Below are 24911 nucleotides of genomic sequence, written 5' to 3'. Positions count from 1 at the left end.
ACACATGTGGGTGTGGGAGGCAGCTGATTGATAGTTCTCTCTTGATTCCATGTTTTGCCCTCTGTCTTTTTTCCTCCCTTCCCCTCTCTTTAAAAATAAATAAATAAAATGTTTTTAAAAAAGTAATCATTTCAAGTTATACAAAGAAATGATATAGTTATATAAGGTACTTTGAAGGAGGTATTTTATGTTGATTTGGAGGCACATTTAGTTTTTCATCGTGGGATTTGGAGGGAATCTTTATGGAATGGATAAACACAATTTTAAAAACTTTAAATGCAATTCAATGTATGTGTCTTTTGGTACACCTTAGGTTTCTATTACTCTTTTAAATTTATTTCATCAGTAAATACTTCAACTTATATGTGATTTTAAAAGGAAATCCTAACAAGCAAATATTTCCTTTTGTCCTTCTCATAGAAGTGTGCTGAGGCTGTGACTAATTGCTCTATGATAAATGTTTTTTTCTGTTTCCTCGCATGTCATTATCTTCTCTCCACTCATTCCCTGTCCACAAGTGCATACTCCTTCCACGTGACGGCCGATGGCCAGATGCAGCCGGTCCCCTTCCCCCCCGACGCCCTCATTGGACCCGGCATCCCCCGACACGCTCGCCAGATCAACACCCTGAACCACGGGGAGGTGGTGTGCGCCGTGACCATCAGCAACCCCACGCGACACGTGTACACGGGGGGGAAGGGCTGTGTCAAGGTCTGGGACATCAGCCACCCCGGCAATAAGAGCCCTGTCTCTCAGCTCGACTGTCTGGTGAGTGAACAGGAACTGGTGCACAAGGGTAATTTCTCCCTGGAGACTCAATAAGGAAATAGCTGTCCGGGCCTGGGTTTTATTCCCATTATGAGGAAATGGAAGCCCATTCTGTTTCCTGTGTTAGCTGTTTAGCTCCCCCACCCTCTCCCTTAAACGTGAAGGTTTCATTTGTTGCTCTTTCTGTGGTTAAATCCCCTGATGGATTTCTTTTAAAAAAGTATTTTAGAGTCGTTTACAGAAGCTGTCGTTGTTTGAGTGTGTATTCAAAGGGGGTTTCCCAGCTAATGGATGAAAGCTCAGCTAGCCCTGGACTCTGAGCCCGGCAATCCACTCAACTTTTAATTTCCCTGCAGCCTTCGGATAAATATTGAATAGTAAACATTTGATAACATGGCATTAAAACCATTTTGAACAGGGTCTGTGTTTTCAGAGAGGCCTAGGGGAGCTAGCTATGTTTTATTACCTTAACTTCAGGAAAGGGTTAATGGATCCCACTGCAAGAAATCAGGCAGAAACCAGGGCTGGTGAGAATGCTTTCCCAAGGTACCCAGTCCACCTCCCAGAGTACAAGAACACCGCCGCGCATTTTTGAGGATCATGGAACACACTGAGATATGTTTCAGTCTCAAAATTCAACCCCAGGGTTTACAGACCACATGCCATTGTTCTGAGGCCAACGAAAGGCCACCCTGACTGGGGTGCGGTGTCCGCCACGAGTGGGAATCGCAGATGGTGTGGTTCACCACTGCCTATCTGGATTCTGAAGAGAGTGCTTCTAAAAAGAATGGCAGTATTTTTGAGACTTTTGGGAGTGTCGTCATTGGCTTATTTTTTAATGAAAAAACTTAAAATTAGTTCCATTAATAAAACTTCAACATACTTACAGGCAGCCCAGAATTCTGTAGAAGTGTTTTGTGACATTCATCACCTTTTAAAAAAAAATTATTGCTTAAATTTTCTCTAATCATTGAGTGATGGGACGTGGTTAAAGCATAGTAAAAAATTTGAGCTCTATCTATTTGGGTTGAAGCATAGCAGTCACTTCTCTTGGTGGTGGGGGGGTCACTTTAGGTCCCACCTCCCTTTTGAAGATGTGTTGATTTTGATGGAGAAATGCCCTCTTTTGTCAGTTTATTTGACCTTTGGATTGAGAAATGTAAATAATGACAGAAGCCATATTCCAGAGAAAGCAGCTCTGTGAAATTCTTAGACGAGGATCCATCTGGCTAATGAAGAGAGACCCTGTGCTGCATATTAGGTGCCGTTAAGAGTATTGAAAACCGAAACAACGTAGGCAGGGGTTCTACAGTTCCATAAAGTAAGTAGTGGAGAATGATGAGATCAAAGATTTATAAACTAGCTTTGAACAGTGGTTTCTTCAAAGAGAAGTACATGTATTTACCTAACTTACATGGGCCAGTACTTTTGTTCTGTCTACTCAGTGGAGAACTGGACAGGAGGTGCAGTTGTGTCTAAGCATGCGATCCTAGGAGTTTGTCTTGTTTACTGTTTCAAAAGAGATCTCTGCAATCGGATCCTGATTTTTACTACAGAACTCTTGCTCGTTAGTGTCTGTGAAGTACCACTTTTTCAAGTCAAAAACCAAGATAGCAGCAGTTAGAAAACATGGCATTGTTACTGCTTGGTGTAATGCATTACAATAATTGAATTATGTTCATTTCACAGAATAGAGATAACTACATCCGTTCCTGCAAATTGCTCCCTGATGGTTGCACTCTGATAGTGGGAGGGGAAGCCAGCACTCTGTCCATTTGGGACCTGGCCGCTCCGACCCCGCGCATCAAGGCAGAGCTGACGTCCTCGGCCCCCGCCTGCTACGCCCTGGCCATCAGCCCCGACTCCAAGGTCTGCTTCTCCTGCTGCAGCGACGGCAACATCGCCGTGTGGGACCTGCACAACCAGACGCTGGTGAGGTGAGCGCAGGTGGTTTCCCGTGGTGGGGGGTAGAAGGCCTCCTCTCACCCTTGCTTCTCCAGCTGCCCCAGTCACTCAGCCCACACATTAAGACCCTACTGTGTGCCAGGCTTGGAGCTGGATACTGGGAGTACAAAGACAGAGTTGTGTCACTTCCCTCGAGGTGCTCACCATGTTGACTGAGTGCTCGGTGTCCCCTAGACTTTATAGTTAACTCTCTTGTGTTCCAATTATCATTCTTCAGGCACAGATAGATGCCAGACCTGTTTAAAAAATATTCCTGGTTTTTGCCAAGTGGCAGCACATTATGGATCGTGTCACATAGTAGTACGAAGGGTCCCCAGTGCTAGATATTTTTGGCTTTTGCTAGATCCTTGTTTGTGCAAACAGGAGTCAGCTAATAAAGGATAACAACATCAGGAAAAAGAACATTAGAAGAGAAGATTTCACGAATTTCACGCACAGTGGTTTCCAAGTATCCGTGTTTCTCAGTAACTAGCTAAGGGGTCATTCGCCCAGGAGTGAGCTGGCTTCCTGGGACCTGCCCCACTAACCGCAGGAAGAGCTGCATTCTGCTGCTTTTGTGTCTCTCCTTGGTTCCAGCAGTTTGCTCCCTGTACCCGATTCTGTGATGTCACAGAAAAGTTTTTGAAAATGTAAGCACTAAGGAAACATCCAAGGCAGAATTAGAATGTCTTTCGCCCTTTGGTTTCACAGTTCATCATTCACAGTGTCACTCGGAAACACTGTTTACGGTGTGACTTCAGTCTCATGGATTGTTTAGCAGGCCACCGCCTCAGGCTTTCGGGCCTGTGTGCCAGGGGCCAGGGCAGACAGACTGTGGACGCCATCACTGCCCCTTCAGTAAGTGTCTCCGAGCCTGTTCCTGTGTGTACATGACAGTGTGGTGGTTGCTTTTCTCTTGCCACTCACTGGGCAGCTCAGATTGAGCAAAATGGACACCTAGGGAAGCTGGAGCTGACACCTACTTCAGACTTTCAACCTAGCAAGGATTCATGATTTTTCCCTTTTTTCCCCCATTCTTTTTAACTTTGGAAATAGCACTTTTAATATACCAGTTCTCAGTGCTTTTCAGTTTTTAATCCTCATAGTGTCTGCCCTGTCATTACTCCATCGATTTTGTAGATGAGGAGCCTGAGGTTCAGGGAGGTTCAGTTTACCTGCTGGGGGTCACACAGCTGGGTGTGGTGGAGCGGGGGTCGGGGTGCAGGCATTTTGATTTGGTGTTCTGAACTCCTGCTCTGGGCCAGCCCCCTGTAAGTGCATCCCTGTCGGATATATCGTAGGGTGTTTTATAAATTTCTCCCTCATGTTGGACCAGCCACACGTGGATAGCAGCTCCTCTGTGTGACAGGGCAGTCTAGAGTCTGTCTAGTATCTTTGTATCTGCTGTGACCCGGCACATTCCAAACCGTCCTGGGCTCTGGGCAGAGACGTGTGCACAGAGGATGGAGGAGTACCAGTGGATCACTGTAAGTCAGCAAAGACGTTTATTTATAGTCCAGGAGTGGACGTACTTCATGTTCTAGAAGTAAAAAGAGGTCAGAGGGTAGAATGAAGAGGTGGTTACTGGGTTTCAAGAGTGTTTGGAGGAAAGGGAAGCCGCACTTGCAGCGGCTGAAGCAGGGTCTGCTTGGCCTGTGTGGCCCACGGGAGGACTCAGAGGCACACGGGTGGCTGGGTGCGCGTGCGTGGTGACGGAGTGTGGAAGAACTGGGGTGTGGGGGCAGAGGACCGAGGCAGAAGTTGGAAATTTCGTGCAGAGGGGAGATTTTTGAAGGGAGCACGGCCGTGGGGCGTTTTTCTTCTCTTAACACACCCACTGAATTCTGAGCTCAGCGTGAGAGTATGGAGCTCTGTGAGAATAATAAGGTGACGGGAAGGACGGGTGTTAAAACTCTCCTCTCGGTGTTGAAATTCCCAAGCAGCTCTCTAATGGGCCCTGCTTGTTATCATGGTGATTGGGTCTCTCACCTGTTCTGGTCACTGTCCTGCCAGCTCCCTCTTGGCCAGCAGAACCAGGTCCTGGACCTCAGCAGTTAGCTTTGTCTGTGCTCAGCACCTCCGAGTCAGAAGGTAGGCATGACCTGTTGACCCTGGGGGTCCAGATTTTCGAATGCAAGGCTCCTTCTAACACAGAAAGCAAGGTTGAGCACCTACGTGAGCTCGTGCCGTTGGCACGAAGGCCATCATTGTGCTGACACACTCGTGGAAACCTGAGTGCTTCTAGACCCGGAGTTTGTAATGTGGTGATACAGGCCCGTGCGGTTCAAGGCTGTGCCTCCATTTTTCTTTAAAGAATACGGTTAGGATTTTGTGTGTTTGTCTCTTTTGTTTTCCCCCTAACTTAAACACTTTTCCAGATCTGGGAGAAATTTTACCTTCCAAATGGGCTTGTAAGGCCAGCTATAGGAGCACATTTAACTCCTGTGTAGTGACCTGAAATGGCATTCCATTTCTTTAGCACTTGGATCGTGAAAAAAGAAAGAGAGAAAATGCAGGTGTGCTCTCTTCCTTCTCGGGGGAAGGTTAGTTTGATCTTGCACATCAGCAGACACTGACACACACACCCTGAGTCCAAAACTAACAACACATCAGTGTTTACCTTGAGCTCTGGCAGGAAATCATTATTCAATCTGGTTTGTTTTATCAGGCAATTCCAGGGCCACACAGACGGGGCCAGCTGTATTGACATTTCTAACGATGGCACCAAGCTCTGGACGGGCGGCCTGGACAACACGGTCCGCTCCTGGGACCTGCGCGAAGGGCGGCAGCTGCAGCAGCACGACTTCACGTCACAGGTGCCTGGCTTCTTCCTGCCCAGAGTCTGTGCAGTGGTGTGTGGTGTGTGCGTGTGCATGTGCGTGCTCTCCCTCCCATCCCACCCCCACAGTAGTGGCAGCTATACAGACAAACCGGGTTTAAATTTGAGATACTGATTTTTTTTTAACCCCAAGCAGAAAATCCCTGAAACCCTTCGAGTGATGTCTCAACTCCTGTAGGTTAGGCCATGTTAAACTCATATTCATACATGAGTTCGTTTAAGGAATCACCGCAGTCCGGAATACGCCGTCTTCCTTCAGCAGTGTTGGGTCTTTCTGTGTGTTCTCCCCATCTGATGTGGGGGTGAGGAGGGACTATTTGACTCACATATAAACAGAGCTTGAAAAACATGCAGGCGTAACACAAGGAGTAGAGAAAAATCACAACAGCTCTGAAAGTTAATTCATTTTTCTTGCATCAGGGAGCATAAAAAACTGCAGCAGGATCTCAGTGCATGCCCATTTTATTACTCATCCTTTAGAAAATGGACTCATGGCTGACTACATTTATGGAGTTTTGAAATGATATAAAAATCTCAACTTTGTGGATTGTGAAGATCATTTAGATGACGAGTCGACCTGTTTTGGGAAAGACTGCCATTTTGAATGCTTTCTGATGACAGAATTGTTCTTTTCATCATTACTCCTTTACTTATTTGTTTGTAGTGGAAATAATTCTACTCAGAAAAAATAGGAAAAATAACTTCTAAATTTACTTCTACATACTTCTAAATTTTGTGTCCCTGTTAAAATTTTGAGTTTCTTACAGTTTTTTCTGTTTTAACCCTTTTCCCAGTATGAGTAGAATACTATTTTTGATCCGCCTTTTAAAAAAATAAAACTTCCTATGTAAATTCTCAAGTGCATATAGGAGCACAGAGGATGCTCAGACACATATGAAAGCACAGAGGGTCGTACAGTAAACCACACCTGCCCATCACCCAGCTTTCACAGTGACACGTGACCAGTCTTGTCTGTCATTCTGCCCCCACGCACGGGATTATTTTATAGCACACCCCAGACATTCTGTCATTTCAGCCAGAAGTCTCTCAGTATCTGTAAAAGACAAGGATCCCTTTAAAACAAAGCACATGAATAAATACCCTTATATTAAGAATAACTTCTTAACGTCGTCACATGCCTGTGTTCCAGTTTTCCTGGTTGTCTTCATAACGATTTTTGACGCTTGGCTCGTCTGGGTTGGGTCGCTTGTCCTGTGGATTGGACCACAGCCTGGAGCTTGCTGCCTCCGTACTCCTCCTCTTGCTGTTTCTTCCCCCCCTTCTCGTTGCCGTCTTCCTTCCTCAGTTTACCAGGCAGAATCATCAGTGAGCCTCTCTGCTTCTCGCAGATTTTCTCCCTTGGGTACTGCCCCACGGGGGAGTGGCTAGCTGTGGGCATGGAAAGCAGCAACGTGGAAGTTCTCCATGTGAACAAGCCCGACAAGTACCAGCTGCATCTGCACGAGAGCTGCGTGCTGTCCCTCAAATTTGCTTATTGTGGTGAGTCCAGCTGAAAGGAAACCTGAGGACACCGATGGCCTAAATGGGAAAGACATCTAAAAAAATACAGTAGAAATTGTATCTGGAAAAAATGTTGTTCTCTGAGCAGCTGCATGCAGTAATTCTCTTGTCTTAATATGTCCTTCAGAGCACAGTGAGGTCTGTTTTGGTCTGTTTTCCTAATTTGAGAAAAGTCAGCAGGTGGTGAAATTGCCTCATACAAAGTTTTGACACATTTGTTTTTACTGGGGAGAGTCTGGGGTGAGGGTGGGGCACGATGAGTGGAAGAGGGGTGGTGGGCTTTATTGAAGACTGGGCAGGAGCAGAGGAAGTCCTTAGGGATGGGCCAGCACGAGGAGCCCACAGTCAGAGAATGGACTCTCGCTGCACCTGACTTGTCACGCTCGGTGAGGCTAAAGAGGGAAGAAATTCACAGGCAATCAAATGTTCACCGGGCTGGTGCTGGCCAAATGAGTAGCCATGGCTTACTGACCACACTCTGTGTGCCATGTTACTGTGTCTGGCATTTTACTTTGTTTTGTTATTTAATCCTTCCTAGCCCCATTTTGTCATGGGGAGGCTAACCAGGAAAACAATTTCATGATGCACCGTTTGAAGACCCACTGTATGCTTGGGTGTGATGCTACCTGTCATGGCTCAGGGGGCTGACTTGGTCCCTGTTGCTGCTTTCATTAAACTCGGGGTTCACAGGTGGTTCACAGCAGAACCTGGATTTAAAACCTGCTTTCTCTACTTGTGTCATAGCCCAACCCTTGGACAAAATGGTTCATGATTGAAAATGTCTCTAAGTTTGATTAGGTCCATGTAGCTAAAAGTATAGTAGGGGTTTTAATCTTATTAAACTTCATCTTCCTTGGATAATTCTAGGTAAATGGTTTGTGAGTACGGGAAAAGATAACCTCCTCAACGCTTGGCGGACCCCCTACGGAGCTAGCATATTCCAGGTAAGTCAGTGCTCCCTGCTGAGAGTGACATTTTGACCGTGGTATTAGAGTGACACCAGAGCGAAGGTACCTTGGAGGGAGCGGGGCCGCTGAGTGTCTCTGTCCCACGTTATTTATGCCCCCAACTCTTTTTTCTCTTCCAGTCCAAAGAGTCCTCATCTGTGCTCAGCTGTGACATCTCTGTGGATGATAAGTATATAGTCACTGGCTCAGGGGACAAGAAGGCTACAGTCTACGAAGTCATCTACTGAAAACATTATGTGTTTTAATGTTTATAGTTGAATTGGGCCAAAATGTTTCGAATTTGTAGAAATAGAAAAGTTGTAACTTGAAAAACAAGAAAACCTGTTTTTAAACCTTGACACAAAACTACTTTGAGTCTCTAAAGAGGAGGCTATGAGTCCATCAACAGAAGGGCACCTATCTGCCTAGACCAAATGGAGCACCGAGGCAAGGTGGACAGAGGGGCCAAGGGCCGTGGGCTCAAAGAGCAGAGCCTGCTGACCTGGGCAGAGCCGGCCTGTTCTTTCCGTGTGATCTGCCCACAGTACCTTCCTGTTCCTCGCCGTTCCCCTCACGTTCCGTCCTTGGTAGCGCAGTGGTGTCTCCAATGAACTTGTTTCCTGGTTTTGCATCTTGTGAAATGTTTTTTTGTATTTTTGTTGAAGGTTAAACATTTGTATAAATTGTAAATATATTTGGTTTATTACAGTAAAGGCTTTAGTACCAATAAGTGGTTTTCCTTTTCATTCTTTTTTGTTTTTCTCAACACTTTGGGATCATTGATGTGGGTTTTATGAGCAAAGCCCAAACATTGTAGAGGGTTTTAAAATGCACTTCTGATTTTGTAAGTATGTTCGGTCACAGGCCTCTGCTGCACTAGAACCTCATCAACACTTGTGAGTTACTGGATGCTCGGGACTAGGAATTGTGGGTGAATCAAAGGTATATTAATAAGTTTTATTTGGAAAGCTAAAATAACTTGGCCCACATGCATTCTTTTGTTAGGGTTCTCTTGTAATTTGAGGTCTCAGAGTTAAGCTCTGCTTGCTCTCGGTGATTCATTGGGAAACAGAAAAGGCTTGGCCTTTTCAAATCTACACTGTCCTTCACCAGCTTCACGACTCAAGAAATGAAGATGACTTGGGTTTAGTGTTAAGACTGATGATGTTCACAAAGCTGTAGAGTTTATTAACCTGTAAAAAGAAAGACGGTCTCTCAGCTGGTTTTGTCTTCATTAGTACTTACTTGATCTCTTATATGAATTTACTGTACTTAAGCCAGCCACACCCAGCACTTAGCCTCATTCTCCTCGTTAAGGCTGCCCCTGAAGCTCCAGCCATCGCGCTCTGTCATTAGTTTGGCCTGGTCTTTGTGGACAAGCTTTTACAATTCGATTAGATGAAATCTAACCCTGGGCTTGTAATAAGTTGCCATGCATGTTTCCTCCTGAAGACAAAAAGGCTCATCCCTGATATACCTGTTGTTTACTGTGATATTTTAGAAGATAATGAATAATAATTTTAAGCCAAGTCTCCTGGCTATTTAAAAATAGCATCTAAGGGCTTTTTAATTTTCTTATGATCCAGTGCGCTGTTGGCAGTTTGTCTTAATATTTTTTCATTGGTTATCCAGACCTTATTTTTACACATTTAACAACATTGTTTTGTTTTGCTTTTTGCCAAAATCATGCTCGTTTGTGTACAGTTTGTTAAATATTTTCTCTTCTCATTAAGCAAACGGCAAGGCCCTCATTACTAAAGCTAATTTCTCTCATCCTTTCCTTGTGTAATGAAGCGGGTTTCTATACTACAGACCCTGATGACTTAGTAACGTAATGTTGACCTTTTCTGTTCTCTCTCCTTCCCTGGCTTCCCTTTTTGTGTAATAACAGGTAGAGGTTAAGTTCCCAGAACAGAGACCCGACTATGCAGCAGCTCAGAGACCACGAAGGCCTGTGTCTCTCCCGTGGGAAACCCAGAGACCCAGGCCAGCAGCGCAGTTCTGTGCTGCCCTGGTGGCTTCGTTGTCCCCAGTCCCATCCAATGGGGAAAGCGAGGAAGTCGGGAAGGGATGTGCTTTCAATCAGGCGACTGGGAATTGGTTAGTCTCTCTCTTTCCCAGTGCATAGCAGGGACTACTTTCCTTCCCAGGAGGGAAAATGTGGCCTCTAGCTGGACGGCCACGTGTCTATGAAGAGGGTGGACACAGTTGAAAGAATTCTGAGTTAAAGAAATAGTCCCATTTTTTGTTGTGCATTTTCTCCCTTCATGCTTTATAGGTTCTCAAGCCTCTGATAGTCTTTCTGTAATGGGGTTTTCTGAGGGTCTGGGGCTAGACCTTCCTAATCAACGGAAGGATTATCTTTAAGTGTGATGAAACCACTTCCATTTGCTTTTGGATGAGACACTAGTTTGGTCCTGGAGAGGCATGCCAGAACTAGTCCCTCTGCTCAGGGGGGGTTGGAATCTTGGAGAACTGCCACTCATAAAATGAGAATGATGAAGCCCTGGCTGGTGTAGCTCAGTGGATTGAGCGCGAGCCTGCGAACCACAGGATCGCGGTTCAGTTCCCAGTCAGGGCACATGCCTGGGTTGCAGGCAGGTTCCCTGCAGGCCAACTCCCAGCAGGGGACGCACAAAAGGCAACCATACATTGATGTTTCTCTTCCTCTCTCCTTCCCCTCTAAAGATAAATAAATAAATAAATTCTAAAAAGAAAAAAAAATGAGAATGATGAAATTACTGTGCCTGCCTTTCGGGGTCTTGAGGATCAGAAGTGAGTATGTGAAGCAGGACTGTGAATGGAGATTGCTTTTTTAAGCTGTGAATTTAGGAAGTAACTGAATTTGTACTCTGCTCTAAGAGGTGGAAATCATGATCATTGAAACCCAGGTAAGCAAAATGTTTGTATACCTCTTGCCTTGAGTATGGATTACAAATTAGGGTTCGATAAATTCAGGTGCAGCTAGACCTCACCAGTGTTGTACCTCTTGCCTTGAGTATGGATTACAAATTAGGGTTCAATAAATTCAGGTGCAGCTAGACCTCACCAGTGTTGTACATCTTGCCTTGAGTATGGATTACAAATTAGGGTTCAATAAATTCAGGTGCAGCTAGACCTCACCAGTGTTGGCCAGGAGCCATGCTAGGCAGTTTTGCATATGAAAATGTGAGGTAATTGTCATTATCCTTAACTAAGTAACCAGGGCTCTGGGGAACTGACTCCATGGCTTCGTAGGAGGTACAACCAAGTTCAGGTTTACCATGAGTCCCATCTGTGTTCTTTCGGATCTCAGAGTGGGTTGTGACTTTTCCTAGCTAGCCAAAGTTCCTCTCCACTTCGTTTGAAACATTTATAACTCATATGCTTCCTAGTCGGTGCAATATTATAAGTGTAGATAGGTTTGTGTCTGATAATTTATAACTTGATTGATGCAAGTAATTGTTTTCTCCATTCCTCACAGATTTATATCTATTTTTTTTTGATTTCTTAGTGTTTACTTACACCTTGAGTGTAGGTTTCTGCCATGTAGTTCTTCTATGGAATTGAAGTTCATTGGGTAAAAATTGAAGTTTTCTTCTAGTATGATATGCTTCTGCAAAGCCTTTTTCATAACTAAATGTTTCTACCTCTTATAAAAATGACAAAATATTTCATCAGTGTGACCATTAACAATTATTAAGTTCCTGTGATTTACCAGAGGTGATAAGGAAATGTTTGTCAAATTGTAATAATCCCCACAATGGCCAAGAGATGGGACTTCTGATGGGTTGATTATTTTCAGCTTTCACGACTGGCAGGCAGCAGCTGGCTCCAAAGCTGTGGAGTGTTAAGAACAGGGATTTTAAAAATTGCATTTTTGCTAATGGCGCACCGAGGTTGTGACTCTCCCAGAAGTTTCCCAGCAAATCAGACCTAGGGATCAGATTCTTAATTTCAGCGTACTGTTTAATTCCTTCCAGAGACTGCTGCCTCTGTCGCCAGCTGCAGCTTGCGTGTGACATTTCAGACCCTCCCCGCTGCTCTAGGTTCACGGGTGGTTTGCTCCTCAAGGACGTCGTCTCTTCACTCTTCGCTCAGCAATGAAATCGACAGATCACCAGTTTCGGGCTTCCCTGAGCACGACGAAGCATGGATTGAAGGGTCATCTTCTGCCCAGGGGAACTTACTCCCCAGACTTGTAACACTTAAACAGTTCAGTGATTTTAATTGGGTTCGTGTTTCTAGAGGAGTTTTTCTCAAACTTTTCATCTGCATCCAAATCACAAGGAAGACCAGTTAAAAGTCCAACTTCTAGGCCCCAATCTCCGTTTTGATTCAGTAGGCCATGGTGGAAGCCAGCAATTTGCACTTCTCAACCCAGTTGCCAGGTGGTGCTGAGGCGCCTGGTCAGGGGTCAGTGCGAACTGCTGACCCGGGGCAGTGATCTTGTCAGTCGAGCTCTCCGTGGCATCAGAAGGTGTTTGAGTATATCCATATTTTAATACTAGAACCCTATCATAGTTTACACTTTGGGCCTGATGATTAAAAGTAAAACGACAATAAAACACAAGGCATACTGTTTTGAAGTTGCTGTTCTTGCATTAGTCTGTTTCCAGAACCTCTTAAATTAAATTTGGGGGTGGGGGGTGGTACCATTGGTTAACATTATGTAAATTTCAGGTGTGCACTTGTATCACACATCATCTGTCTATTGCCCTGTTTGCTCATCGCCCCGAGTCTAGTCTTGACCCTGGTCTAGTCGTGCGTTTGACCCCTTTACCCTCTTCATCCTGCTGCACCCCACCTCCTCCAGTAACCACCGTTCTGTCGTCTCTGTGTGTTTGTTTTGTCTGTTTGTTGCTTTTTGTTTTATATCCTGCATATGAGTGAAACCATGTGGTTCTTGTACCCAAAACCAACTTTTGAAGCTGAATATTATATTAGATCTAAAACAAAAACTTGAGTTTTTTAAAAAATGTTGCTTTTTAACTTTGCCATAATTTGGTGTGAGTTGTGTGTCTTATACGGCTTGGGAAACCTATAGTGATGACCTCACGTGGAAGCCTTGAGAATAAACAGTGTTTAATGGGAGTGATGGTGCGTAATTAAAAGTTAGAAATTGTTCTTTGAAAAGTTGGAACACTTACTGTGTATAGAACAATAAGCTGCTGACTTTCATAGACTGTTTTTTTATTGAAATTGTCATACAACATTCTATCAGCCAGCATTTATGCAGGATGTAATCTCACTCAGTATGTGCCAAGGTGGCCACTAGCTGGTGACTAAGGTGGAATTACTCCCGTGCGGGGGACTGGGGAAGAATCTGCGCACAGTAATGGGAGGATGTGGGTAAGGCACTGCCCCGAGGAAGCCACCAGTGAGGGCAGGCAGCTCTCAGCAGTCTTGAGTGTGAGCTTCTGAGTCGACATTAGCTGGGTAGGACAACCAACGATGCCATTCCAACAAGTGGCTGAAAGAGCTGTTGTGTGCCCGGCCCTCCGCCAAGGGCTTCCAGGTGTTCTCTGTTGGGGTTTTTTTGTATTCCATGAAACTACTTTTTTATTCCATAAGAGTCTCATATACCTCTTAGTTCCCAGTTAGGAAAATATGGCAAGGTATGAAGAAGAAAACAAAAACCCACAATTTTACCATCTAGGAAAAATTAGGTAGTTTATGCCAATTACATCAAGCATAACACAGATGATTAATAATAGTGAGCATTTGTTGAGTGTTACCATGTGTCAAGGACAGTTGAGCTCTTTTATCTCACTGAATCTTTACAAGAGCCCAATGAGGCCATTACTGGTTTCATACTCATTTCACAGATGAGAAAGTAAAGCACACAGAGATTCAGTAACCAGCCTGAGATGAGACAGCTACTTGGTGGAGTCTCATTTAACCCGGTGGTCATGCTCCAAAGCTCCTTGTCTTAATTCTACTTTTCTACCTCATCTGCATGGGTTTAGAACCTGCTTCACACTTTCTTTTTCCTTTCTTTTTTTAAATTAGCTTGTTATNATAACACAGATGATTAATAATAGTGAGCATTTGTTGAGTGTTACCATGTGTCAAGGACAGTTGAGCTCTTTTATCTCACTGAATCTTTACAAGAGCCCAATGAGGCCATTACTGGTTTCATACTCATTTCACAGATGAGAAAGTAAAGCACACAGAGATTCAGTAACCAGCCTGAGATGAGACAGCTACTTGGTGGAGTCTGATTTAACCCGGTGGTCATGCTCCAAAGCTCCTTGTCTTAATTCTACTTTTCTACCTCATCTGCATGGGTTTAGAACCTGCTTCACACTTTCTTTTTCTTTTCTTTTTTTAAATTAGCTTGTTATAGTTGACACACAAAATCCTAAACTATTTAAAGTGAATATATAGCCCTGGCTGATGTGGCTCAGTGGATTGAGTGCTGGCCTGCAAACCAAAGGGTCCCTGGTTCAATTCCCAGTCGGGGCCCATGCCTGGGTTGCAGGCCAGATCTCCAGTAGGGGGCATGAAAGGCAACACATTGATGTTTCCGTCCCTCCCTTCCCCTCTAAAAATAAGTTAAAAATTTTTAAAAAGTACATACAACATGATGATTGGATATGTCCATACATATACCTGATGAAAGGATTTCCTCCACAGAAATAAAATCTGTCACCTCATATCTCTACCTTTTTGGTGACAACACAAGTTCCAGTTTCAGCAAATTTCAGTTAAACAACAGATTTGCAGTGTTAGACTCAGATCTTGCTCATCTAAGGTTATACCTTTTCCCAATGTCTCCCCATCTCCCTTTCCCCCAGCCCTGGCAATCCCCATTCTACTGTTTCTGAATTCAACTTTTTCCTTTAATCCACTTGTAAGGGATACCCTGTGGTAGTCTTTCCCTGTCTGGCTTTATCACTTAGCATAATGCCCTCTAAGTTTTCCCTGTTGTCCCAAAAGGCCGGATTTCCTTTTTAAAGGCTGAATAATATTCCTGCGTGTATATGTGAGACATTCTTTACCGATGCATCTGTTTGGGGACACAGATTGTTTCCATACCTTGATTATTGTGAGTAGTGCTAAAATGAATGTGGAACGCAGAGATTTCTTTGAGAGAATCCCTTTGTTTCCTTTGGATATAAACCCAGAAGTGGTATTGCTGGATCCTGTGGCAGTTCTCTCTTTAATTGCTCGAGAAGCCCTCATAGTTTCCATCGTGGCTGCAGCAATTTACATCCCACTAGCCGTGTATGAGGGTTCCCTTTTCTTCACATCCTGCCAGTATTTATCTCTTATCCTTGTGGTAGTAGATATTCTAACAGGTATTGAGGTGGTACCTCCTTGAGGTTTGGATGAGTGATGTTGAGCACCTTTTCATGTACCCATTTGCCACTTATATGTCTTTGGAAAAACATGGATTTAGGTCCCTTGACAATTTTTAAATTGGATTATTTGGCTTTTTTTTTTTTCGCTATTGAGTTCACTTTATTTTTCTTTCTTTTTTAAAAAGATTTTATTTCTTTTTAGGGAGAGAAGGTAAGGGGGGGATATCAATGTGTGGTTGCCACTCACACAATCCCTGCTGGGGACCTGGCCCAAAACCCAGGCATGCATCCTGACTGGGAATTGAACTGGTGACCTTTTGCTTTGAAGTCCAGTGCTCAGTCCACTGAGCCACACCACCCAGGGCTATTTTTATGATTAAAATCTATTCACAAATAACTTACAATGTTTGGTGTACTATACTTTTCCCATTTCTCATTTGTTAGGAATATAGGCTATTTCAAACATTGAGATATTACAATCCTTGTAAAGAAAATACTCATATATCCTCTCCTTATTTCTGCTCCTTTTCTTAGAATTAATCCCAAGAAATGGAATGACTGCATCAGAAGATAGAATGTTATTTCAGATCTTTGATTGTTAGGCACTGCCCAATCGCTTTCCAGAGATGCTATGTCCACTGATGCTACCCCCAGACAAGCACAGCGGCACTAGCTCGTCCTGGGCTGATCACATTGTTTTTACTCTAGAAACCATCTGCTAGTGACGGGCAACAAATGATACCTTCCCATCTAGTTTTACTCTAACAGATCCATTCTTTGAAAGGATCCTGGAGAGGTCAGCTCACGGATCATCTTTTCTCCACATTCAAGGCGTCTTGCCCTGTTAACAATTCCTAGAAAACCTTCCACAGACCCCTGATACCTTCCTTTAGACACTTAAATGGTATGTCTCATTTCTTCAGGAGGAGTTTTTGTTGTATCAACTTGCATTTTATTTTTAATATTGAGGATTTATAGTTCTCAGGAATTGTGTTATTTTCCATCGTTACCCTTTGTTTGCCTCAACGAGTAGTTTAGAAACCCTAATGATGGTAAACCTTAGTGATGAGTTATAAGTAAGGAACTGTATAGCTCAGACCTATATCGTTTTTGTGTTTAAAATAAGGTTCTTCTGTATTTGCATGAACAATATCCCACGTGTCATGAGAGTGCCACAGGCACCACGGTGTGTTAAAAGAGTGCTGTGTTTGGAACCAACCCAGTGGGGCACAGCCCCCAGGGGCGAGGGTTACCATTTGTTCGTGCCCTTGGGCAGTCCTTCGGCCCTCAGCATCTCTCTTCAAGGGGAAATTTGGAATAAAAATGCCTACTTCACAGAGTTGTTAAAGGATTCAGTGAGATACCATTCTTTTTTGAGAATTCACCAATTGGATCTGACAATTTTTAAACATTTTAAGGACATATTTCAATTTTTTTGAAACATCAACCGTTTTCAAAATTTAGCATGGTGCTGGTCACGCTTCTCTTTGAGAAGTGGCCCCTTTAGGGCCAGTGTGGCTGACCACCGTTACCCGAGACTGCCTGGGGCAGTGAGGACATGGTCCCAGGGTGGTCTTGAAGCAGAACTTGCACATCGGGAACTGGCATGGTCAGCAGCTCCGGCTTAGCCTGTTCATGCGCATCTCTGGATCGTGAAGGGTCAGCCTTCTGCATCCAGGACCCTCCAAATTGGCATCTTTGCCTAGAAATGGCCCAACCAAATTGTCACCATTTAAAAAGGCAATTTCTAAAAAAACCTGGACTCTCTTTGCAGCATGCCCAGATTGCAGGGGCGCTGCAGACGTGTTTCAGTCCTGACACCATCCGCTGACCACTGGGCTTTGCCTACTAGTGCAGAGCATCTCTTGGCTCCGGAAGAAGATACCAGTGGCGTCGGTAAGCGGATTTTAACTTAATAGGTTACGTTGGGAAGGGTACCCTTCATTTCTTAGAGCACTGCTCATTCAGACTATTCTGCAGGAGGAAATGTGTGTTTCAATACCCCTTACAGTTTGAATGGCATATATCTCTTGCTAGTTTAAAGACAATACTATGCATTTTACTCAAAAGCAGTGAGCTGTGAGGTTTGCACCATTTTCACCTGTTCCATTGTCAGTTGTCAACATTTTCTGATGCACGCAGCCATTGCCCTTGCTGAGTGCAGGGCATGCTACTCTTTCTTTATTTTCTCCACTCCACATCTAGTTAGAGAAGTAACTGGTGTAATGACCCAGTTTTACGCTACCAAACTGATGCAGTTAAGTGACAGTCAAGCAAAGCCACTGGCACAAATGAAGCAGGAAGGGTCCAGAAACGAAATTATGTATCACTGAAGGAAGATGTTACGAAGTGTAAAAGAAACAAAAACAAAAAGGTACCACATTTCTTCATCTTAATATTTCTGTGTTTGATGTATTTCTTATTTGTTGATATAGTTCCCTCTTTCTACATGTATTCATATGTAAGTGCAGCACTCATTTCATTTTGTGTCCTGCTCTTCACTTTAAGCTACTGCAAGTCCTCCCCCCGTATTTCTGCACTGTCTTCAGTTCTTTTTATTGGTTCCATCAGACGACGCACCGCCATTTGTCAGACTACTTCTGCTCCGTCCTGTGGTGAAAATGACCACATTTTAACTCCGATAACCAAAACTGTGTTAAGAATCTTCAGATTCAGAACTGTTTTATTCTTTTGAACTATATCCTTGGAATAATCTCAAGAATGGGATTGCCAGAGCACAGGGTGTGAATGCGTCATCCGCCTGTTTTTCATTTCTGTGGTTGGCTTTCTTGTTTGCATAGAAGTGAAATCTCTTCCCTCCACCTGAAACACCAGCATCTCAGTCAAGGGTTTTGTTTTCATCGAGCATTTTGGGTGTTTTATTTCTCGGGAATGTTTAAATGGCAAAATGAAAGAAAGGAATACACGGTTTCCCTTTCCGTGATACAAAGCGTCAGACCTCAAGTGAGGTCTGTGGGGCCGAAACCCATGCCCTTCTGGTTTTCTTTCTGATATTGTGTGAAGTGACCCATATCATACTTCTGCATAAAGGACAGTGGATGAGAAAGACAAAGCTCTTGTTCTTTGGCTGAGTGATTCATTGGTTGATTGCCTAGCGTTTTCCACTTGGGAGCAAATTCCTTCTGTGATTTCCAGAGCTTGAAGAGACATTAGTTTGCTTTTCAATTTACATGGCCATTCTACTGAATCCAGCACACAGCGCTCTGAGACCGTAATAGCCCCAATACATAACTTCACGTTCGGAATGGAAAGCACAGCCATTCTTAATAGTTCCATTTAATGGCCACTGTTCTTTTTCCCCCTATGGTTTCTTGTATATTATTATTTTTTTAAGCAGAGAGCCATGTTAGTGCTACCACAGTCTCCATTCACTATATTTTCTCTGCAATGAAAATCCTTTTAAAAACAACTAGAGTCCCTTGAAAAGCAAATCACTCGGGATGAGAGAACATCGATCTCTGGGGGGAAAAATGACCCAGCGAACCCTTGTCTGGAATGTTCCTTTCTGTCTTAGCCCTCTGAGAAGAGTAAGTGTGTTGCATAGGAAAATGCTCGAGTAGGTGGTCTGAGCCTCGGGCAGAGCAGCCGTGTGGACCGGCGATATTAGGTAGAGGAAGGATGGCAGGGGTTAAGGCCTCTGGCAGACCATCAGCCCCTGTATATTCGTTTTACCTGAATGACTAGATACTGAATTAAAAACTCGCGTTTTGTTAAAAACCTTAGGAAGTTTTAGGTCACTGCCAATTTCTTTTCTTCCTTGCGCGTTTTAGCTAATCCCAGGACTCGCTGGCTCGTTCCTTCAGTGCTGTCTTCTGAGATCAGCAGAGGAAGAGTTCCTGCTGTCAGCAATTGGGGGGTGGCATCCCTAATTCCGTTACCAGGGAAACCAGGTTCCGATGGGTGCAAAGAAGGTAAAAGGTTCAAACTTCTTGTTTGAAGTGATGAAATAACGCAACCCGTAACTTCCCTCTCCCCTCACCTAGCTAATGTCAATTTCCATGGAAACAGGATCAGAAAGGCTGATGACAGCCAGCAGCTGACAGTAAACTCCACTATCTCCCTAGGTGGTAGGCATCCTTTTGATATCTGCAAATGCCAATTTGTACAATCCTGTGACATAGCATTGGGCTGGAAGACACTCTTACATAAAGAGTGAATAAAATAGAATGTACCCGGCCAAGAATCTGTCCTTTTATGTTTTATCAAACAAATAATCATTCAGAAATCTGGTCCAGTTTATTATTATTACTGTTCATAATAGATACTTTGTTAATATGCAAACCTTGATTTTCACATTTGTCTTTCTAAATTCAGGACTGATACTTAGCAGCACAATAACCATCTCTTCTGGGCTGTAATTTATTATACCAGATATTTTGACATTCAGAATTTCTGTATCTTTAGTATACAGAAGTATAAATGTAAGTGTTGCTTTTAATTTCTGCAGGAGTGCCTAAATAGATGATCACACTGTCTGCTGATTTTTAGCCATTTTAGATGTTTTGCTTTCTAGAAGACATGGACCCTCAGGATGAAATAGTTGGAAATCTTTTATTTTCCTTTTTATTGAACTTATTGGGGTGACATTGGTTAACAAAATTATACAGGTTTCAGGTGCACAATTCCACAACACATCACCTGTACACTGTATTGTGTGTTCACCACCCCAAGTCAAGTCTCCTTCCATCACCGTTTATCCACCCCATACCCTCCTCCACGCCCCTCCCCTCCCCTCAGCAATCCCCACACTGTTGTCTGTATTCATGAGTTTTTTTCTCTCTTTTTTTCCTTTTGGTTTCTCAGTCCCTGCACCCCTCTCTTCTCCCCAACAGCTGTCAGCCTGCATGGACTCTCAGGATGTAATAGTTGGAAATCTTAACATTCACATTTAAATAATTGAAAAGCTCTAGGTAGTCCCTAGCATCTGCGGAGCGAATCCCCCACAGGTAAGCGCCATACTGTTAAAGCATGTCCTGTCACAGCTGTAATTCAATCGAACATTACAACATGGGATGAACGTAGAAAACTTAGTAGCAGAAGGGACTGCAGACAGGAGCAGACTGCTTTCAAGTGATTTCAATCCTCGCTGTTGCTAGAGATGCTACATCACTCATTTTATGAGTGTTTGTCTTTGTAGTCAGCTTTTGTTAAAATCGAAGTATCATTCAGCATGCCAACTACTCTGAGCTCCTCTATTAATGTTAGACTTAAATTATTTGTATTAAATAGAGTAGACATTTACTGTTTAAGTTTTAAACCTCAATCAATTATTTACACATAGTAAATACCAACTGCTACCTATTCACGGTGGTATGAAATATATAAGCTCTTAATTGTTTTAGCACAAACCTAGTCTCTGATAAAACACACCTGCAGGACAACGCCCTGTAGCATGAGCTCAGCCCCGAGTCCACACCACCCTTTTTTTGTCAGCCGTGTTCCTCTGAGCATCCACAGCCGGGGACGCCTTCCCACTAGCCGTAACTTACCGCATTTTCTAAGGGCGAGGTGATGAAGAGTTGGTTGAATGACTCAATAAGAAAAATGCTGAAATGGATTTTGCTGCTGGCCTTTACCCCTGTTGTGGGGGCAGAGAAACATTAAGATAAATCACCAGTTAGATAATATTATCATGTGCTAAAAAACACTAAACCGACCACTTTCGCTTCTCCTCCATATTTCCTCATATTGACTGTGAAATGGGCAAGGCTGACGTTCCCCCTGGGCCACACTAGCATCGTGATTTCTGTGACTTCAGTTGGGAGATACAGAGAGGTGCATAAGTGAGACCTTGATTTGATTTGAACAGAAACTTCATCGTAGGCAGTGTGTAGTTCCTTATGCCGGCATTTGACAGCTGTTCAAACGCAGATGATTAAATGGCTTGCCTTGCATACTTGTGAGAACTTCTGGAATAGCTTCCAAGCACAGTCACAAAAGTACCCGTGACTCTCCCCTTCGGATGGGAAATGTTTCCTCCCAGCATTTCCATACGCTATTTCACAAGATTCTCTTGTTTCATTGTCTGTATTCTGAGTTGGTCTGTCTTGTGGCTACTTCAGTTTTAAGGATTACAATTCGGTGATTTGCCAGCAATTGGAATATTCGAAGTCATTTGGGTCAACATTTCAATGATTCTAGAATGTGAAGAAAACCGCAGAAGAAAAAAATGCCAATCAAATGAAACGAGTTGATAAAAGCAGGAGCAAACTCTAAAGTCAGTACTGAATCACACCTAACGTTTTGAGCTTTTAAATAGAAAATAACCTCATGGCCATGCAGTCATGTGTGAGCAGTACTGCCCGGTGCACTTTTCATTGAACCATAATGTTATCGTGCCCGTCAGGAGAATCCCAGAGCAAATGCGTATCTGCATCACACTCCATAAACGAGGCAGAGGGAACCCACTTTTTTCCAGCCCAAAGAGGTCTTTTTTCCATCCAGGACTCAGTGGAAACATTTGCTACCTGAAAGCATTTGACTTGACTTTTTAAAATGCAACCTTTGAAATGTTAGAGGTGAGCATAAAGATAAGGGCAGGCCCCAAATACCAGATTTGTTCAGTCTGACAAAACAGGCAATTATATGCTTCTGAAATAGGTGAAAGGTAAGAGGATACGTCAGTTGTATAACAAGCTCTTAGTTCATTTAATAAACATTTACCTTGTGCAGGTAACTCTGGTAGGAGCTATTTGAAAGACAGTATGGTAATTACTCTGGTTACCATTTATATTTAGCACTTACTGTGTCTCAGGCACTTTACAAAGTACTCTACTTGCCACCTTTCATTCAAAAATGATAAGACCAAGTTTCTGCACTGAAGGACCTGAGACCAGGGCCAGGACTAGGGTAAGTTGAGGGAGGCACTCCTCTTTGGCTGAGTTCAAGATGATGACAAAAAACTTAGTAATCAAAATGAATAATGTTTTACTGTAATATGTAAAACTTTGAAATTATGCAAAAATCTATGATGATGTAGAGCAACAGAAAGTCATTCATTGCTGATAGATTGCAAAATGGTACAGCCACTTGGGAAGGCAGTTTGGCAAATTCTTACAGAACTAAACACACCATCTAGCAAACCTGTTCCTTGGTGTCCACTTAAGAAGTCAGGACCTGAGGTCCACAGGAAAGCCTGCACAAGGATGTTTGTGGCTGCTGTGTTCATAACGGTTAATTTGGGAGCAACCACAGTGTCCTTCAGTAGGTGAGTGGATGTGATGGTTAATTTTATGTGTCTACTTGACTAGACTTCAGGGTGCCCAGATCTTAGACTAAACTTTATTCTAGGTGGGTCTAGGAGAGTGTTTCTAGATAAGATTAACATTTGAGTAGGTAGACTGAGTAAAGCAGATCTCTCTTCCCTGTTGAGGGTGGACCTCATTGAATCATCAAGGCCTAGATAGAACAAAAAGACGGAGTAAGAGGGAATTTACTCTTTCTAATTCTTTATCATAAATATCATCTCTTTCTCTCTCTCTGTTCATATATATATGAGAGAGAGATTTTGTAATACTATGTAATATATGTAAGGGTGGGCAAAAGTAGATTTATAGTTGTATGTAAAATATTATAAGTGAATAATGATAGACTAAACTCTGTGTTTTGCATACTGACAGTTGCAACCTTACTTTTGTCTACCCATGTGTATATATATTACATTATTTATCCATCTATCTATTCTAATATATTGGTTCTTTTTCCCTGGAAAGCCCACATTAATACAGTGGATAAATAAGCTATGATACATCCAGACAAAGAAATATTATTCAACACTAAAAATAAATGACCTTTCAAGCCATGAAAGGACATGGAAGAAATTTAAATGCATACTACTAAGGAAAAGAAGCAAATCTGATAAAGCTACATACTAGATGATTTCAACCCTATAAACATATGAATCAGGGAGGGGTTATACTATTAAAACTGCTTTTAAATATTAGTAAGCCTTATTCTTTTAGATTATAAATACATGTGTATACATACATGTATGTAAATTAAAATATTAATGTATTTATCCCCACATATCCAGTGGAACATCTTTCACACATGGGCCACATGTCCCATTTGGTCCACAAGGTGGCTCACGGGATGGCAGGGGCCGTGGAGGGGGGTTGACAGCGGTGTCCTAATAGCCAGTGGTGATGTTACAGATTCTGTGTGCAGGTGATGTAGATTTCTGTATTAAAACCTTCCAGCAGCGGAGCCGGAGGTCGAAAATATGAATGATGCAAGCATAATCAACCCAAATGTCAGTGCTGACACTTACTACTTGGAATATTGGGAACTCTTCATCAGCCAAATTATTAGATTAACAAAATAGGCTTTTCTTTGGATCTATCAAGAAGTTTGTCCAGAAGAAAAAAATTCAAAATTTTCAAGAAGTCTGTTTGAAAAAAAGGGGTTAGGGATGCACTTTAACTTAATGTGTTGGATTCTTTTGTTAAATGATTAGAAGTAGACGAGAGTTCTGTCTCCTCCTCAGCCACCTCACTACCAGTCAGGGGAGCAGGGCATTATTATAGTGGCCACAGGATTATTCCTCCCTGTGGCCGCACCTCTGCTATGCGATGTTACTGCTAGTCCCATCAAGAGTGAGTGTTTCCAAGCCCCCTTGAATCTGAGCTGGCCTTGTGACTCCCTTTGACCAATATCACATGGGGGGAGTGAGTACAGCTCCTCTCTAGAGGTCTTTGAGCCTACACAAGCTCAGCAGAGCAATGACCAGACTTCCAGCAAACAGAACTGTAGAAATTAATAAATCATTGCTTCAAGTCACTGAGTCTGGGGTGGTTGGTCACACAGCAACAGGTAACTGACACAGGTAGTTTATTAAAAGTAGAAGCTGTTCTCAGAATATACCAACTTTTGTAAGAAAACATCATCCACCCTTTCCTGCGAGCTTGGTGCAACCCCTGTTCTCTTTTCTCATGAGCTTTCTGACCAGCACCCTGCAGCAAGGGATCAGCAAGTCTTCTGGTTGGATCAGACAACAGTTCTGCTCAGGACCACGTGGAGTTTGGAGCAGGGAATGCTCTGGAGTTGCTGGGCTGCAGGTTCCCAGGGTGCTTATTACTCTGCTCCTGCGGGCTGATGGCACATGCATAATCGCTCTAGCTAACAATATAATTTGAAAACATTTATTTTCCCAATGAAAACCGTAAATGTAACATTCCTATGCTAATTAAGGAACCCTTGATGCTAATTTAGGTAACAACATTTGCAGCATTCCTACAATCTGGAGTGTGAAGTCTGGATTAGGGTTCTTCCTAATTAACTGCCCCTAGAGCAGGGATGCCTGACTAGAGATGTGCTAACTCCAGTCACCAGGAACACTGACATTAACCTTCACATCCTGTGGATCCCTGATTTTCTTGAATCTTTTTCGCCTTCCCTTTCGCTAGGCAGAAACCTGGAGAAGTAAACAATTCATAAGTTTTAAATTGCATGCCGTTCCGAGTAGCGTGGAGAAATTTCATGCTTTTCTGCCTGTTCAGTTCAGGATGGAAACATCCTTGCCCAGTGTATCCATTGGTATCTCACCCATGGCCTGCGGGCTGCGTGGGGCCCAGGGTGGCTACGAGT

The 24911-nt window shown here is 43.2% G+C and overlaps 1 protein-coding gene across 2 annotated transcripts in view; it reads left to right on the top strand.

Annotated features, from left to right (window-relative positions):
* Positions 1–8743, top strand: part of TLE1 (TLE family member 1, transcriptional corepressor) — an 83518-nt gene extending 74775 nt beyond the window's left edge. For both annotated transcript variants that reach the window (XM_037036148.1, XM_037036149.1), the window contains exons 15-20: positions 519–768; positions 2458–2705; positions 5381–5528; positions 6901–7051; positions 7940–8016; positions 8160–8743. In XM_037036148.1, the coding sequence (XP_036892043.1) occupies positions 519–768; positions 2458–2705; positions 5381–5528; positions 6901–7051; positions 7940–8016; positions 8160–8267 (982 nt within the window). In that variant the 3' untranslated portion in view covers positions 8268–8743. The remainder of the gene's footprint in view (positions 1–518; positions 769–2457; positions 2706–5380; positions 5529–6900; positions 7052–7939; positions 8017–8159) is intronic.
* Positions 8744–24911: the final 16168 nt, after the last annotated feature.

The sequence above is a fragment of the Sturnira hondurensis genome, unplaced genomic scaffold (assembly GCF_014824575.4).
Source record: "Sturnira hondurensis isolate 20B ecotype Veracruz unplaced genomic scaffold, ASM1482457v3 Scaffold0022566, whole genome shotgun sequence".
NCBI classification, from domain to species: Eukaryota; Metazoa; Chordata; class Mammalia; order Chiroptera; family Phyllostomidae; genus Sturnira; species Sturnira hondurensis.
The sequence above is the reverse complement of the archived record's forward strand: the minus strand, read 5'-3'. Positions and strand labels throughout refer to the sequence as shown.